This window comes from Struthio camelus, chromosome 9, assembly GCF_040807025.1.
Source record: "Struthio camelus isolate bStrCam1 chromosome 9, bStrCam1.hap1, whole genome shotgun sequence".
NCBI lineage: Eukaryota > Metazoa > Chordata > Aves > Struthioniformes > Struthionidae > Struthio > Struthio camelus.
The window spans coordinates 31,135,489-31,150,157 of NC_090950.1; the positions used below are offsets into that span (position 1 = coordinate 31,135,489).

A 14,669-nucleotide genomic window follows, 5' to 3' on the forward strand; every position below is an offset into this window, starting at 1 on the left:
TTTCATGTTGCCTGTCACAGGCTTTATTATTATTATTATTATTTTTTATTTTTCCATCTGTGATGGTGAATTGATGAGGCTTAGTACAATTTCTGATGAGGTTTGGTCTACATTACTGTGTTTATATGTCATGCTGCAGAGCCACACTACACATCAGGCTACAAGGAAGTGATGCCTGCAACACAAGCTATGGAGCTTCAAGTAAGACTTATATTGAGACTTTGTCTTGTTAGTCTGAGCTTCTTTGGGAGTTGGCTTGTGGTGAGATGTAGATGGCATTGCCCTCCTGAACCATTGCGCAGAACTGCTGTCTAAACATTTTAATAGTTAGCTGTAGCATAGTAGTTGTTTAGCTGTACATTTGACATACAAGCCAAGCTAATGACAGTACCAGGGTAAATACTAGTGTTTGATTAAGCTTGTGTAGTTACCATTGGACTAATGATGTCTTCCAGTGTAGTGTAGAATGATCCCCTGCATAAATCTTGGCTCTTGGGAACTGTACTTCTCCAAGTATTTAGCAGCCTGAGTGGTGAATGCTGCAGCCTTCAAAATTGTGTGTGACAGATGCTGTTTCTACTGTTGGGGCCTGTGCAGAAAGACCTGGTACTAAGATCTAGCTAAAGGACAGAGCAGGGCACAGCTGATAAAGGCAACTGTTCGCCCATCCTTGCCTCGCAGGAAGAATGCGGATGAGAGAATACACTAGAAAGTGCTGTGAGCAACTTCTCAGTTGTGTGATCCTAGAGTATTGGGACAGGAGCAAATCAAGAAAAGCTGCTTCAGCTCTGCTGTTTTCCCTCTTCGATGCTGGATGGAGGACCTGTCTGCTGACAAAGGTAGAAACTTTCTTTAAAAAATAAATAAATAAATAAATATATATATATATATATATAAAATCTCCCACTACCTTTTGGGTGAGGTGTGGAACACAAGGCTTTTTAACTTTAGTGCCCTAACAAACGTAGCAAGTTTTCTAATCAGTGTGTTTTTTTTTTTTTCTCTAATCTTTTGAACTGTCCTGTTCTGAAGCTTCTTTTCTGGAAGCATGAGTCTTACTGCAGGAATTTTTCTTTTTCTTTTTTTTTTTTTTAAACAAGTTAAAAACAGCTTGAAAGAGATTAGCTGTTGAGATCCCATGGAGGAACAGAGACAAGCTTCCAGGTTATCACTTAGACTCACGAACATATTTCACTGCCTGGTGACCAGGCAGCATACTAGAAACAGCAAGGATATCTGAAATACCAAAGTGGCTTCTGGCCACTTAGTGGTATTGGGGAAATCACTCTTCTGAGGTCTTCTCTTGCAGCTGAAAATAATGAACAGTTGTTTCCTAGTCACCATCTCCCACTGCTAATTATTATATTGTCCTGTCATCGTTTCCCTTGCTCTTCAGCAAAATTTCTAAGACATCTTCTCAGTCAAAGCTCAGAAGTAGCATATTTTCCTTACCTGTCATCTACTCCCCCAGTGACGATGTTTGTCCTCAACTTGCCTCTGTGACTCTCTCCTCCGGTTCTCCAGCTGGTTTATTGATTATTCCTTCAGTGTGCTTTAGAAGAGCTTTTTTTGTACTGTACTTTTTTTGTTCTTCGCTAATCTTACCCATAAATCTATTCTGAAGCTGTACTTCAAGATTTTATAGCTTCATTTTAATATGGGAAGAGCAAAACTATACATGGCACTTGAGTGTGAACCTACACTGTGGCAGAGAAATGCTTTGTGGTCTTTGTCTTTTCTAATATGCTTTTCTGCTTGACACTGAGCTTGAGTGTTCTGGGGAGTAAAAATTTAGATTGTGTACCTACAGTTCACTTTATGTCTATGTCATTTGCACTTGGTATTTAATGTAATCCTGATGTTTTCACACAACATTGAAAGCACATTTCAGCTTTTTTCATTTCCTCATTTATAGCAAATTATTTACAGTCTACCCCCCTTTTTCTTTTTCCAGATCAGCTCTGTGTTGATGATCATGTCTTTGATATTAGGTAAGTGAGGGTATGATGCGGAGAATACAGATGCTGTTCTTGGAACTGCATGTTCTTAACTGTCATTGTGTATGTTTGTGGGTAGCAGAGGAGAGGACACAAGAGCTACAACAGAGCTTCTTTGGATGTGGTGAGGCTTTCTCTAGTTTTGGGAGCAATCATGCACTATTTGACAAAATGTATAAGTTACCAATTTAAGACTAGGAAAACAGAAGCAGGACAATCTGTTTGAAGTTCTGTGAAGTGTGTTTAGTACAAAAAAAGTAGGAGATGGAACCGGAAACAAAGACTAATAGCGCAGAAGAGAACGAGCTATCATTCTAGGACTGTTCCTACTAACCATTTCTATTAATGGCCCTCTTACAAAAGGCAGCATATAAATGATTTTTTTTTTTTGAAGCCTAACATTAATAGAGAAAGATCTGAGTCGTGTGAGAAATAGTTGGATAACTCCTGAAGACTAGCACAACAAGTGAAATTAAGTATCAAGTAAGATAATATTTTTTCCAATCAGATGAGATATTGATGTGATACAGCTACAGGAAATGCCATCCCAAAGTATGAAACTTCCAGATGAGCAATCAGTATTAATGCCAGAATACAAAACGCTGGTGTGAACTCTGCAGTAATGCACACAAATTCCAGCTATTGAACTACAAAAAAGAGTGAATTCAAAGCAAAACATGTATAGTGAGGTGTTGGTAGGGAAAAGGAGAACTTTGTGTAACAGCTAGGTAAGCAACAGGAGTAAGGAATAGCTTTACCTGTTCTTACCTCTTCCATGATAACAATTTATCCCTTAGGGAAATGATAGCAAGAACAAGCAGATGATGGTTACTGGCGAATTATTAAGCTGCAAGTGTACAACATGGCCACAGTCTGACAGTGGGCCTTGCTGGGCCTAAGGAAAAGAGGGAATGTTGTTTTATGTAACTACAGGAAGAGAAAGGTAGGAAAGCAACCAAGGAAAAGAGCTCCTGAAGCTGAATCAGTTCTTCACAAAATGGCTATAAATGTCTGTTTTGGTCTCATATCATAAAACATTACTTATGGCAAGAGCTGGAAATCCAAGTACTTTCCAGTTTTGCATCCTTATAACATCAAATGTAAAATATTTTGTATGCTGACTTCGCATTCTGGAACTCAAGTGTTTTGATATTTAAATGACGACACTGATGGCATTTAAAAACTATATGTCTTACTTTAATATATATAGTAAAAAACAGACAATTAAAACTACATGCAGAACCCAAGCATTGGCATAAAGCCTAGCAAAGGAATATAAAATCGCAGCTAGATACATAATTTGAAAAATAGCTCTTTTTTAAATCAATTCATGTAATTAAGATCTATATAGACTGTATAATGGATTTGATTCAGAGGCTAGTTTTATTAACGAGCTCAAACAGAAGCCTCATAGAACTCAAACTCAAAACACAAAAACATATTAGAAAAAAAAGTAAACAGCAGCAATAAGGAGGTAAATATACATTGGAAAGTTTTCATTCCTCCTCTATTTTTGAGCTATACTATACCCAACAGCGCCAAGTTCAGCTAGTCCTTTAGATGCGATAACTTTAGGGTTTGTTGCCACACTTTTTGTTGTATTGTGCGTCTTATAAATTCCAATTAATCTGTCTGCAATCTCAAACATGTTGTTCCGCAGTGAGATGATGATAAATTGTGCGTTTTTTGTTTGCTCCTGAAACAGAAGTTATTTGTATTAGTTCACAGTATTTCAAAAAGCTATGTTCTTGTGTGATCTCTATATTCAGATCTTGGGAACTACGGATACATAATTATAAATAGCTCTTTTCAATATACAGGGTATATATATATTTATACGTATATATACACACACACAAAAATCAATATATACTCTCTCTATATATAAATCTGCAAGTGCTAATCACTCAGAATTCCTATTGCCTGTAATCGGCGCTTGCACAACAGAAGCCTAGCTTGGCTATCACAATGAAGCACTGCAAGTAACTCGTGCCTGTGTGGGTTTTTTTTTTGTTTTTAAACAACCTATTCAAGCGAATTCAATTAAATATATACATACATCTTAGAGAAGATGGGTTATACAGTTACCAGATTTATTTTAACAAGGGTTACTTTAAGTATGAAAAGGAAACCAAACCTATTTCCAAGCACGGAGAACAAGGGAAAGGAATTCCTTTGTTAAAGAGGACAAGCCTCAAAGAAAGCTAGTTCTGTGACCCTGCAGCAGAACGGTAACAGTTAACAAAAACACATCTAACTTTGGTGCTTTACAAAAAAAAAAAATAAACACCACTTTACTCTTAAGAATCCAGCAATAACAGTGTAACTGTGTTTTGAACCCCATTGGGCTCTTAGGATCATTAAGCAAGGGGAACAAGAAAAACATACAGCTCTTTTGGCTCTGTTCTTTGTTCACACGGCATGGTGTCTGCCTAGCTGCTTCAGGAGCTACAACTATTGCTGTAGCAAGCTAGGACCTGATAGCTTGCCAGGCTATGAAAAGGGAAGAAAAATGCAGCTGGAAAAAGGAGAGGAAGGGACACAAACTAGCAAAAAGAAAAAGTAGAGCTTCTCAGGGGGAGAGGGCCATGAAGATATCAGCATGTAGCAGCTGCCACCACACCACAGAAATCCAGTAAGGGTTGAATTCTAGCTGAATAGGATTGGAAGGTTAGGTACAATCCAGTGCCAGCATACAGCATGGCATGGGGAATATCTATCCCTAATCAGAGATCTCATAAAATCAAAGCAAAGGTACTGAGGTAAATGAAGTAGGTTATGTAGGTGATTAAGCTGTAATGGGGATGGAGTGACCCGTGTAACATTTGGGGGTGTGCACGTGTAGTATGCAGTGCTGCGCAGTCTGAAGACTGGCCATATATCTGTGTACTTAACAGAGCAGGTGTAATCACTTTGCAGGAACATGAAAAGCAACACATAATGCGCACACTTGTTATATCTTTATATGTAGCCTTATGAGGCCAAAAGGCTTCTGGCAACATGTTACCAAAAATGGCTCAAAGGTCAATTAACCATCTTTTCTCCTAACATAGTACTAAAATCAAAATATGGGCTAAGGCTATATGCTAAGCTATGCTTTGCCCTTCTTTAAGATAAGAGCTAAGCTATACTAAATTTCAAATTTAAGTGTTAGTCTACACTGAAGTTGAAATTAAACTCTTTTGCTCTACTAAATCACATCTGAGCTATGGGACCCTCCTCTGTGAAAATAAAGACATTGTGGAAACAAAGTTTAAAATGATAGTTGCAGACAGATTTCTTTGAAGTGGTTCTCTAACATTAAATAGCTGATCATAATCTTAGGTGCTTGTAGGGTGGTTCCCAAAACTGCTGATTTTGGGTTATACCTTGGATAACTCTGAAAACTTTAAAGCAGCAACCAGAACGTTAGCAATGTAAATGTTTGCTTGACTTGAATACAGTGGCAACAGAATTTTAAAGGCCTGAAAGAAAACATACGCTAACAGACACAGATCAAAGCAGCCTACCCCCCAGAAGCCTGAGGGAAACAGCTCTCGTTGAAATGAAAGTGTAAAGTCAAAAAACTTTGGCTGCACGTCAAAATGAAATTGTGAGTTTGGATACACAAGCACATTACTAATAGCTAAATACTGTATCTCAGCTGACTATAACTGATTAATTTAGTGAAAGTATTTCTACATTTTAAAGAGGAAGCAGTAGCAGCAAGACTATTTCAGAATGTGGCACCTTTGACAAACTCTTTATCCAGAGACAGCTTTTAAAACTGTACAATCTGGGCTTAGAAGGAAAAAAACAGCATATCCTCTATTAGTTGCCTCATTTCAGGAAAGAGCCAAACATAGCAGTTTAGAAGAAAAAAAAAGCAGCAAAAAGCTACATTTTAATACCTGTCTAGAAATCTGCTTATTACATAGTTTCATTTAATTATCTGAGAATAGTATGCTATTCCAAATTTTAAATTCTGGCTGCAATTATGTTATCACTTTCTCTCTTCTGGGAGAGGAGAAAACATGCTAGAAAATTGAGACTACAGCAGTTACCATTAAATACTTACATATATGTAAAATGCTACGATAGACACATTTTTGAAGTCAAGAGCTGCATCTATCTCATCCATAAAATAAAGCGGAGTTGGCTTGTAATGATGAAGAGCAAAAACTAGAGCCAGTGAACTGAGAGTCTTCTCTCCTCCTGATAAGTTAAATATCTTCTTCCAACTTTTCTTTGGCGGCCGAACACTGAAAGAGTTTAGAGTTATAAATTATTTCTGTTCATAATTAAAATAAATCTGTTGTGGTGAAAATTTAAGTTACGACAGAGGAGGGAATTCCTGAAAAACACAGACACATAAAGAAGTTAAGACAACAGCCATGGTTGTGCTGCTTCTTACCTTTAGTCCTCAGCAACTGAGAGGCGGTGAGCTAGATCATATTATTTCTATTTGCTGTGGAGTAACTCCACTGGTACCCACATAGCTATGCATGCAGTCACCTAGTGTTTGAACTCAAACTACTGTAATGCTCAGCTATTCCTTGTAGGAACTATAGCACTGAAGAACTATTCAATTATCTTTCAACAGTGCTATTCTATTCATATGTAATGAATATAATAACGTTAGGATCACTTACACTTACATCACTTATAGAACCATCTCCAGTTACCAAAATGATGATAACACGATTCCCTAGGCAAAATGAAATAATTTGCTGGGAATTAAGAAAACCTGAGAAATGACTTCAGCAAAGTTAAAGCTTTCTAACTGCTGTTATTTCTCTTAACAAGAGAAATGAATCTCTTCATCAACCCACGTTAAAAGTTAGAGAGGCTTCTGCCCATATCTTGCCAGTACTAGCCAAGAGATAGGATTATCTTGGTTAGCTGATGCTCAATAAGCATGCAATTAAAAAAAAATTAAAAAGTTAAAGAAATACACTGATTAAGAATGCCATTAATAATACAAAGAATTTTGACAAACCTAAACATGATTCCCTCAGAGAAGGGATCCAGACTGTCCACAAGTTCTAATTCAGCATCTCCTCCCAAAGTAAGCATCTGGTAATTTTCCTTCAGTTTATTTGTTATTACATTAAATCCGGCCATAAATTCATTTAGCCTTTGTTTTCTAAGATCTTCAAAGGCCTGTCTGAAGTTGTCTCTCTCATTAGTGATGTCATCCAATTCAGCCACACGTTTCAAGTATAGCTCTTCCTGGAGAAAAAAGTGCAATCAGAGAAGCTGTCTCCAAAATTTGAATTTTAAGCCAGTTACTTCTATCATTTGAAATTCATTTTTCCCAGAATGGCTAACAGCTTTTAAATAAAGAAAAAACCACCACCACCAACAAAAAACTCTCTTTTTCTCTGTTCGCTCCTAACATGGACTGCCACAGCCATTTAATTTAGTGGAAGTCCTAGTTAAACAATGAATGTCTATTGCAGTGGGTCTGTGCTGCAGGGTAATCTTACAGCTCATGGAGTATTTGTCTGAAAAAGCTGTGTGCAACTGCTGTAAAGCATATTTCAGAAATATTCTGCAAGAGCATGAAAGTCCTTCTGGCTCTACTTTTAACGCAGTTCCTGTCTGCACTTTCTTAACATGTCTAAACAGCTAGAAATGATACCACCTGACACTAGTAGCATATAGACATTGTCTTTATATTGTCAGGAATCTCCTCTCTGTGCAAGTTTGGGTTTTTTTCTGAGATTAAGTGAAGCTGGGAAAGAAAACACAAGAGGTGAGTAAGTTGATTCTTACGAAACTAAGATGTCTACAAGCTTGTTCTTCTGAAGCATTATAGCTTACACAAAATTTCCCAGCATCTCCCTGTCCTTTGAGACAACACAGGTGGTACTTTAGAGAGAAAAATCTTATTGGGTGTGGAATAGATGAAACAGTCCAAGAGAAAGATTCAGTCTCTTTGATTTTATACGAGGTATCAAGAAGTATGAGTGCCTTACTTTCTGGGGGGGGGGGGGGGAAATATTAAGGTTCTTTCAGGGATGTAACTACGATATGGTAAAGAAATTTAAGTGTCTATGTAGATATTTTTGTGAGATGACTCTACAGAGCTGACGGAAAATCCACTTTAAAATGAAAAACGCTTAGTCTATTAAATAGTGCAATATTACTGAACAGAGTACTATGAGAAGAAAAAATCCTAGTACTGTGTTTATGTGTCTAGTTGAGACTAGCTGACCAAATAAACAACCTTTAACAGACAAAAATCATCTTCACCTAGTGTCAGTGGTATCAGGCAAAGAAGCTGTATGTAGGCTCCTTTATACAACTGTCACCCTTTTGGCTAAATATAAGCTAACAAGTAGTCAGGGTGCTAACAACAGCACAGCATGCAGAGAAAAAAGGGAAAATTCAAGGATTTCATTTCATTTTCCAGATCCAATAAAAAGGAACTGAACAGCAATAGGCCTGGTATGCCTATAGAAAAAGACAGTTTCTCTGGTCACTCAGCTAAAGAGAGCAATTTTGCATGCACTTCCAAGCGTAGGATCTATTTGAGCAGTCACTTGAAAAATGAGCAATTGGAAGGCTACCGATACACTTCAAAAGCAATGACTTTAATTTTGTATATTAACAGATTCAAGTAATGGACAAGAGTAAAGCTATATACACAACGCTTACCTCTGGATGAGGGGTATACAGTGCTATTATGCTGACAGACAATACAACATTAGAAAGATTTATCCTACTACTATACAACAGTAATTAAGTTTACCTTCTTCTTGTACTCTGCAATAGCACCAAGGTTGGGTTTCATTTCATGACACTGGGCTTCCAGGAGAGCTATCTGATTAATGATAATATCTGGATCTTTGATAGCCTCAAGCTCTTCTTGACTTAGCACTGGAAGTTCCTCAGGTGGCTTATCTTCTATGGAGTGCAGTGATAATTTTGATATCTAAAATTCAAAACCACTTACTAAAAGTCTTTAAAGATCACATTAGTTATCACAGTAACTTATTTCCAAAATAAACATTTTCTGTATTAGTACATACTGAACCTTCCAATCTCAAACATTAATCAATCACTTAATTTGTTTTGGTCTAAATTTACCCCTTTAAAGATAAGTTCTGAGAAAGACAACAAGCATCCTTTTATGCTGCTCTTCTGTTCCTGAAAATCATATACACGATTCTTTCAGAGGAGATATTTCTCCGTAAGAGCCACAGTAGTCGGTAACATCTGTCGTCATCTGTCCATCACTGATCCTGTAGAACTTTAACAAGTTACGTTTAATACTTTGTGTGCCTGAGACTGAAAAGTGCCTGACAATAGTGGCTCTCCTTGCTGAGTAGCTGCCCTATAGTCATCCTCAGATTAACAAGGGTTTAAAGTACAACTTCTGCCTCTCCACACTGTACTTTGTTAATGTTAATACTGTTTAGTTGATTGCTGTCAAAACAAGGTATACAGACATACACGTGAACATAGGCATACGCACATGTACATAGGCATAGAAAGGAGGGAGGATTTTCAAAGTAGGTAACCCCCCCGCCTCCCTTATGGAGGGACTGGTAGGACAGGAAACACTGACTGCCACTGTTACCCAGCCTCATTTTTCTCTTGTAACAAGTAGGTACAAACATGATGTGACATGTACAGAGAAGGTGTACAGGCACAGAAAGTCTCTTGGTTGCTCTTTATGGCTGGTTATCCTTTGCTCATTGCTCCTGATTAAGTTTAGATGGCGTTATGTCAGTTACAGTTAGCTTAGCATTCTTTCATAAATAAACAAATAATAAAAAACCTTGATAAGCCAGAAGCTAAATCATTTCATTCATAGCTTTGTAAACCAGAACTTAAAAGACTGAAAGGTATATTTTTTAGAGTTGTTTTTTATAGCTGAAAACCAATGAGCAGGAAAGCGAACATCCATTTTCTGTCAATTATCTGTTTCCCTACTATGTGTTAATGTATTAACCTTTTGGAATCTTAAAATTTGAATTTTATGAATTGAATGCCTTTTTTTTTTTTTTTTTTTTTTACCTCTTTTTGCCAGTATTTAATCTTTGACTGGTGTGCAGAAATATGACCATCAATTTGTTCAATCTTAAGCCTTATATTAAGAGCTTCTTTTTGAAGTGCATGTTCATTATCTTGAATAGCTTTCATCTCTTGGAGTAAACTGCGGTGTTCCTCCTGAACTTCTGGTAATGCTTCCTAAACAGAAATGTCGAAAACATGCATTAATCGGTTCTTTGTGAAATGTTACCACTTCCTTGGGTTACAGATTTTTTTCTGCTATTTTATTTGCACAAGCTTACTCTCCACAATTCTTAAGAATTTAAATAAACAGATACATGTTCTTGTATTTGGATTAACCTAGTCTCTAAATTCTGAAATCCCACTTGTGAAAATATGCTGCTTTTTATATTTTCATTCTAGATCTGGATTAAATGAATCCTGCAGCTGTATGTTTTAGCTGAAAGCTTCAGGGCAGGACAGCCTCAAAGAAACAACTTTATTCTGAAGCATTTCAGCCGACAGGTTGTCTGCACTACCTCTCTTAAATAAAATCCACATGGAAAACTTTATAGAGATTTTCTCCACTTATATTACTTTTTTTTTTTTTTTGTTAAACAAGAAAAGTTTTAAAATCAATTATTTCTTTAAGGAATCTTGGTTTATTTAAAGTTTTTGTTTAGCTTCAGAAAACGAGGTCAAGATATATTTCCAGCTAAGGATAGAACTTAAGTCCAGCTACTCACTCCTTTCAAACATCTCCCCCCCCCCCCCCCCCCCCCCCCCCCGCTCTGCCCAGTGGCTTTCTCCCCCCTTTTGTAAAGGAAGTGCACCATTCTCATGCCCAACTATTGCTGAATGCGACTCTAAAGCTCTACAGCAGAATTTGCATAAGAATTTAACTCATTATCCTGTTTTTACCGGAAAACTAGAACACTTAATAGGGCTGTCCTGGCCTACCTTTTTCTTTTTGTTTTCTGGACAGCACCTATTTTTAAAGGTCAGCTTTTGATTCATTTTGTAAAGGAGAGTGCAACATATTGCAAGACACAGAAAAGAACATTCTTTTCCATTTTGTGTGAATTTTTGGAGGATGAGGAGCAGAACAACTTAAGAGAAAATACATTTTTACAATGTTGTCAAGACTGAAGCTTAAATTCCATGGAAACATTTTTTAATGAAGGTACTAATAACTAATGCAACCCCTTTTCTTATTGCTAAGCCTGGAATTTCTCATCAGGACAACTCTGGCAAAACTGATGTTATCTACAAGGTATTTCACAGACTGCATCCCCTCTGAAGAAATACACTTACTTCAGCTTGCTTGCAGTCATTCATAACCTCAGTAGCTTTCTCTTCTAGTGTAGTCAGCTCTTGTGTTAAGTCTTTAATTTCTTTCTCATTATCTCCAATCTCCTTCTGTGTGCGTAGTACAGACTCTTCAGATTTTTTCAGGTTTCTGAATAGATACCAAGATGTTTGTATACCTCACATGAGTGCAAATTTGACAAGAGATAATGAAAAAACACAATCTAACTTAAGAAGATTGTTCACTAGCTGTTGGTGACCAAAAATGTGCTTATTTAGGTATGAACTCTCATCCCTGGGAAATACAGATAAAATAGAAGTTGTTGCCTTCCTTAAATATATACCATTAGAAGACTTAATTTGTTTTTTCAGAAACAGTTTTGACATTTCTTCTAAGTATTCAGTATGCATTGCTAAGCTTAAAATTTTCCTCCTGAGATAATTCATAATAAAATGAGTCCCTTCAGTTTTGAACTGCTTCACTGCATGACAATAAGTGCTATTTTGAACTTTTACCTGAAATACTGTATTTTAGCTATAGGCAGATACTAGTAGAAAAATATCAGTTAAATGTGACCTTTAAATTGCCTGCTAGAAATATTTAAACTACAAATCTTTCCATTTCCCTTTACCTCTTTAACACAAACTACATCTTGTATCACACACGCCACTAAAAATTAAGATTTTAAGTTCCATAGATCTTAGCTATGGAGACCACTTAAAACAAGCAGACGTCCTGCAGGCACCAATACCAAGAGATATAGCTATTTGAAGGCTGAAATTACTCTCCTTGATCAGGTTCCACTAAGCTAGAAATGCCTTTAAAGCATTTTAATTAACAAAGATTATGGTTCTTAATGTTTCAGTTTCAATTCGAAGTAAATCAGTTTAGAGAAAAAAGTGATGACCTCCTCCCTCCAGTTTTCACGTAGCCATAAAGAGGTGAAATTCATCTCTTGCAGCCTGACAAATCCCCCCCCATGAAGATTCAGCTATAATCAAACAAGAATCAGAGCAATATATAATTACAGTCTGAAGCTTTCAAACTGAATACATTCGTGTTTACTATACCTGTCTGCAGTCTTGACTGCCACTTGGGCTTTAGTAATAGTTGAAGTACAGTCATCTATTTCTTTGTTGATCTTATCAAGTTTGTCTTGCTGTGCTTTAAGTTTATGATTATTGATATCAATTATAAGATTATGTAATCGTTTAACTTCACTTTCTAATTTACCAGCTTTTTCAGCAACACAATCATAATCTGTCAATAAACAAAATGGAGTAAGAAGTGTCATTATGCTGTCCTTAAGAACATTGGACTGTTTAGAATACATCAGATTTAAGTGATAAAAAGCTCTGCTGTATGAATATACTGAAAAATGCATATATTTCTTTACACTGTGGAAAAAAGCTTTTTTAAGGTGGCAAAAAGAAAAGTACTCTGTGATACTGTTGTACAAGCAAAACATTTTTGGTGTAAACTGTCAAAATTTTTAATTAGATACTTTTCTCCACGGAAATAATTATTTGAATTCTCAGAGTAAATACTCTCTCACAAAAAGAACTGGAGTACAATGTGCCCACAACAGAATATACTATATTCATTTTATAGAATCATGCAATAAGCCTGTTAAAGTACAGCAAACCCCTTTACTTGACTTTAACAATATTACCCTCTGCACTGACAATTCTTAATACTAGTTAAACTAAAAGTTTCCCTACTATCCTGTTTGTAATAAAGCTATAAAAAATCTAATCAACCAAACCAAAAAAATACTAAAATTAGTATTTATTTTAGCTGAACTGGAACATGAACCTGAATTGCAACAGAAGGGTTCTGACTCCTTAATCTCTAGGAGTACCTTTTATCCCCCTCTCTTGGGAGAAAAAAAGGGTCCAAAACAAGATCAAGGATAACAGTGAAAGCACTCGTAATCTGAAAGAACAAAGCTATAACATTCAGTCCCGTATTAGGTAAAAATTGTAGTCATGTTCATTTACTATAATTCCCTCTCCACAACACTTACCTTTTTTAAAATTATTAAGGATTTTTTCCAATTCTTTCTGTTTGTTTTTGTCCGGAGCAGCAGCAATTACATTTGCTTCAAATTCCTTAACTTGGATTTTTAGATGAATTTCTTGTTCAGATAAACTCTACAGAGGACACACTGTGTTAGAATCCCATAGCTTACAAAGATCCTTGAATACTAACAAGGACCATACAAAGTTGAGGCTTTATACTGAGAAGTTATCCTCCTGCACAATTATGGAGATGCCAGATATTGCCTCAGTAATAATAAATTTGTTGCTTACCTGGATGCTTGCTGTATACTTCTCTAAAGTATTTCTCATTTCCCTAACATTCTGGTGCAGTTTTGCTATGGCTTCTTCAAGTTGCATTTTTTCTTCTTCATACTGCATTGCTCTTTTCAAATCCTTCTGCAGCTGAGATTCCATTTTACTAACCTACACAAAAGTGAGATGCAGTCATTCTTTGCCTAGTGTCACCACTACAATACACAGCAAGATCTCATTCACGTGCTATACAGTCTACAAAGTCTTAAAAGCCATGGAGAAAAACAGAGTAAAAACTTTGCCGTAGTTGGACAGAACGTGGAGGCTGATTGCTCAGAAGATCAATTACAGTGAAAGACAAGAGGAGCAAGCATAAAAAAAAAAATGCTGAAGAATTCCTCTCAAAATAGCTAATAGAAAAATGGTTTCAAGGAAATAAAACTAGATTAAGCTAGAAACACTTCATAGTCAGAATAGTGAAGGCAGAATCCAAAACTACACAAGCGGAAGAAACTTGAATTATAATATTGTTTATTGATTAGATTTGATACAATCAACTGCAGGGTGGTTACTGGTTTTTGTGGTCTTCTATTTTGGGAAGATAGGCTTTTGCAGGCAGCAACCGCTTTAAGAGCCTACATCTTGCAATTCACCATCAAGAGCAGAAGGAATATGAACATATTTCAGATCTCAGCCACTTATCTGCTTTTACATGATCAAAAACTGTTTAATATGCACAGATATGAACACTTGCTCTACCTGGATGTGCCATTACGGTACACAGCCAAAAATCTTGACAACAGGGAAGCTGAATTACAGTTACTGATCTTTAGAGAGCTACAGTATGTATCATGGGCCAAACAGAAAACAGGGAGTACGCACCTCTCTTGTAACAAACGAATCACAAATAAGCCTAAAGTCTGAAGATAAGAAACAGCAAAGGCCACTGTTAGGAAGATTTAAATATGAGCTGGTTTATATATTTTTTGACCCTTTTCAAGTCTACAGCAATAAAAACCTTTTGTCCATGAAGATAAAAACAGGAGCCTTTTCTTATCACTGAATGTTTCTCTTTATACCTACTGA

General features: G+C 36.5%; 1 protein-coding gene across 13 annotated transcripts in view; it reads right to left on the bottom strand.

Annotated features, from left to right (window-relative positions):
- Positions 1-3,172: 3,172 nt before the first annotated feature.
- SMC4 (structural maintenance of chromosomes 4) overlaps positions 3,173-14,669 on the bottom strand; it is a 44,117-nt gene continuing 32,620 nt past the window's right edge. For all 13 annotated transcript variants that reach the window (XM_068954301.1, XM_068954307.1, XM_068954309.1 and 10 more), the window contains 9 exons: positions 13,602-13,754; positions 13,316-13,442; positions 12,360-12,549; positions 11,295-11,439; positions 10,005-10,178; positions 8,734-8,916; positions 6,976-7,208; positions 6,055-6,238; positions 3,173-3,693 (listed from right to left, as the gene is read on the bottom strand). In XM_068954301.1, the coding sequence (XP_068810402.1) occupies positions 3,505-3,693; positions 6,055-6,238; positions 6,976-7,208; positions 8,734-8,916; positions 10,005-10,178; positions 11,295-11,439; positions 12,360-12,549; positions 13,316-13,442; positions 13,602-13,754 (1,578 nt within the window). In that variant the 3' untranslated portion in view covers positions 3,173-3,504. The remainder of the gene's footprint in view (positions 3,694-6,054; positions 6,239-6,975; positions 7,209-8,733; positions 8,917-10,004; positions 10,179-11,294; positions 11,440-12,359; positions 12,550-13,315; positions 13,443-13,601; positions 13,755-14,669) is intronic.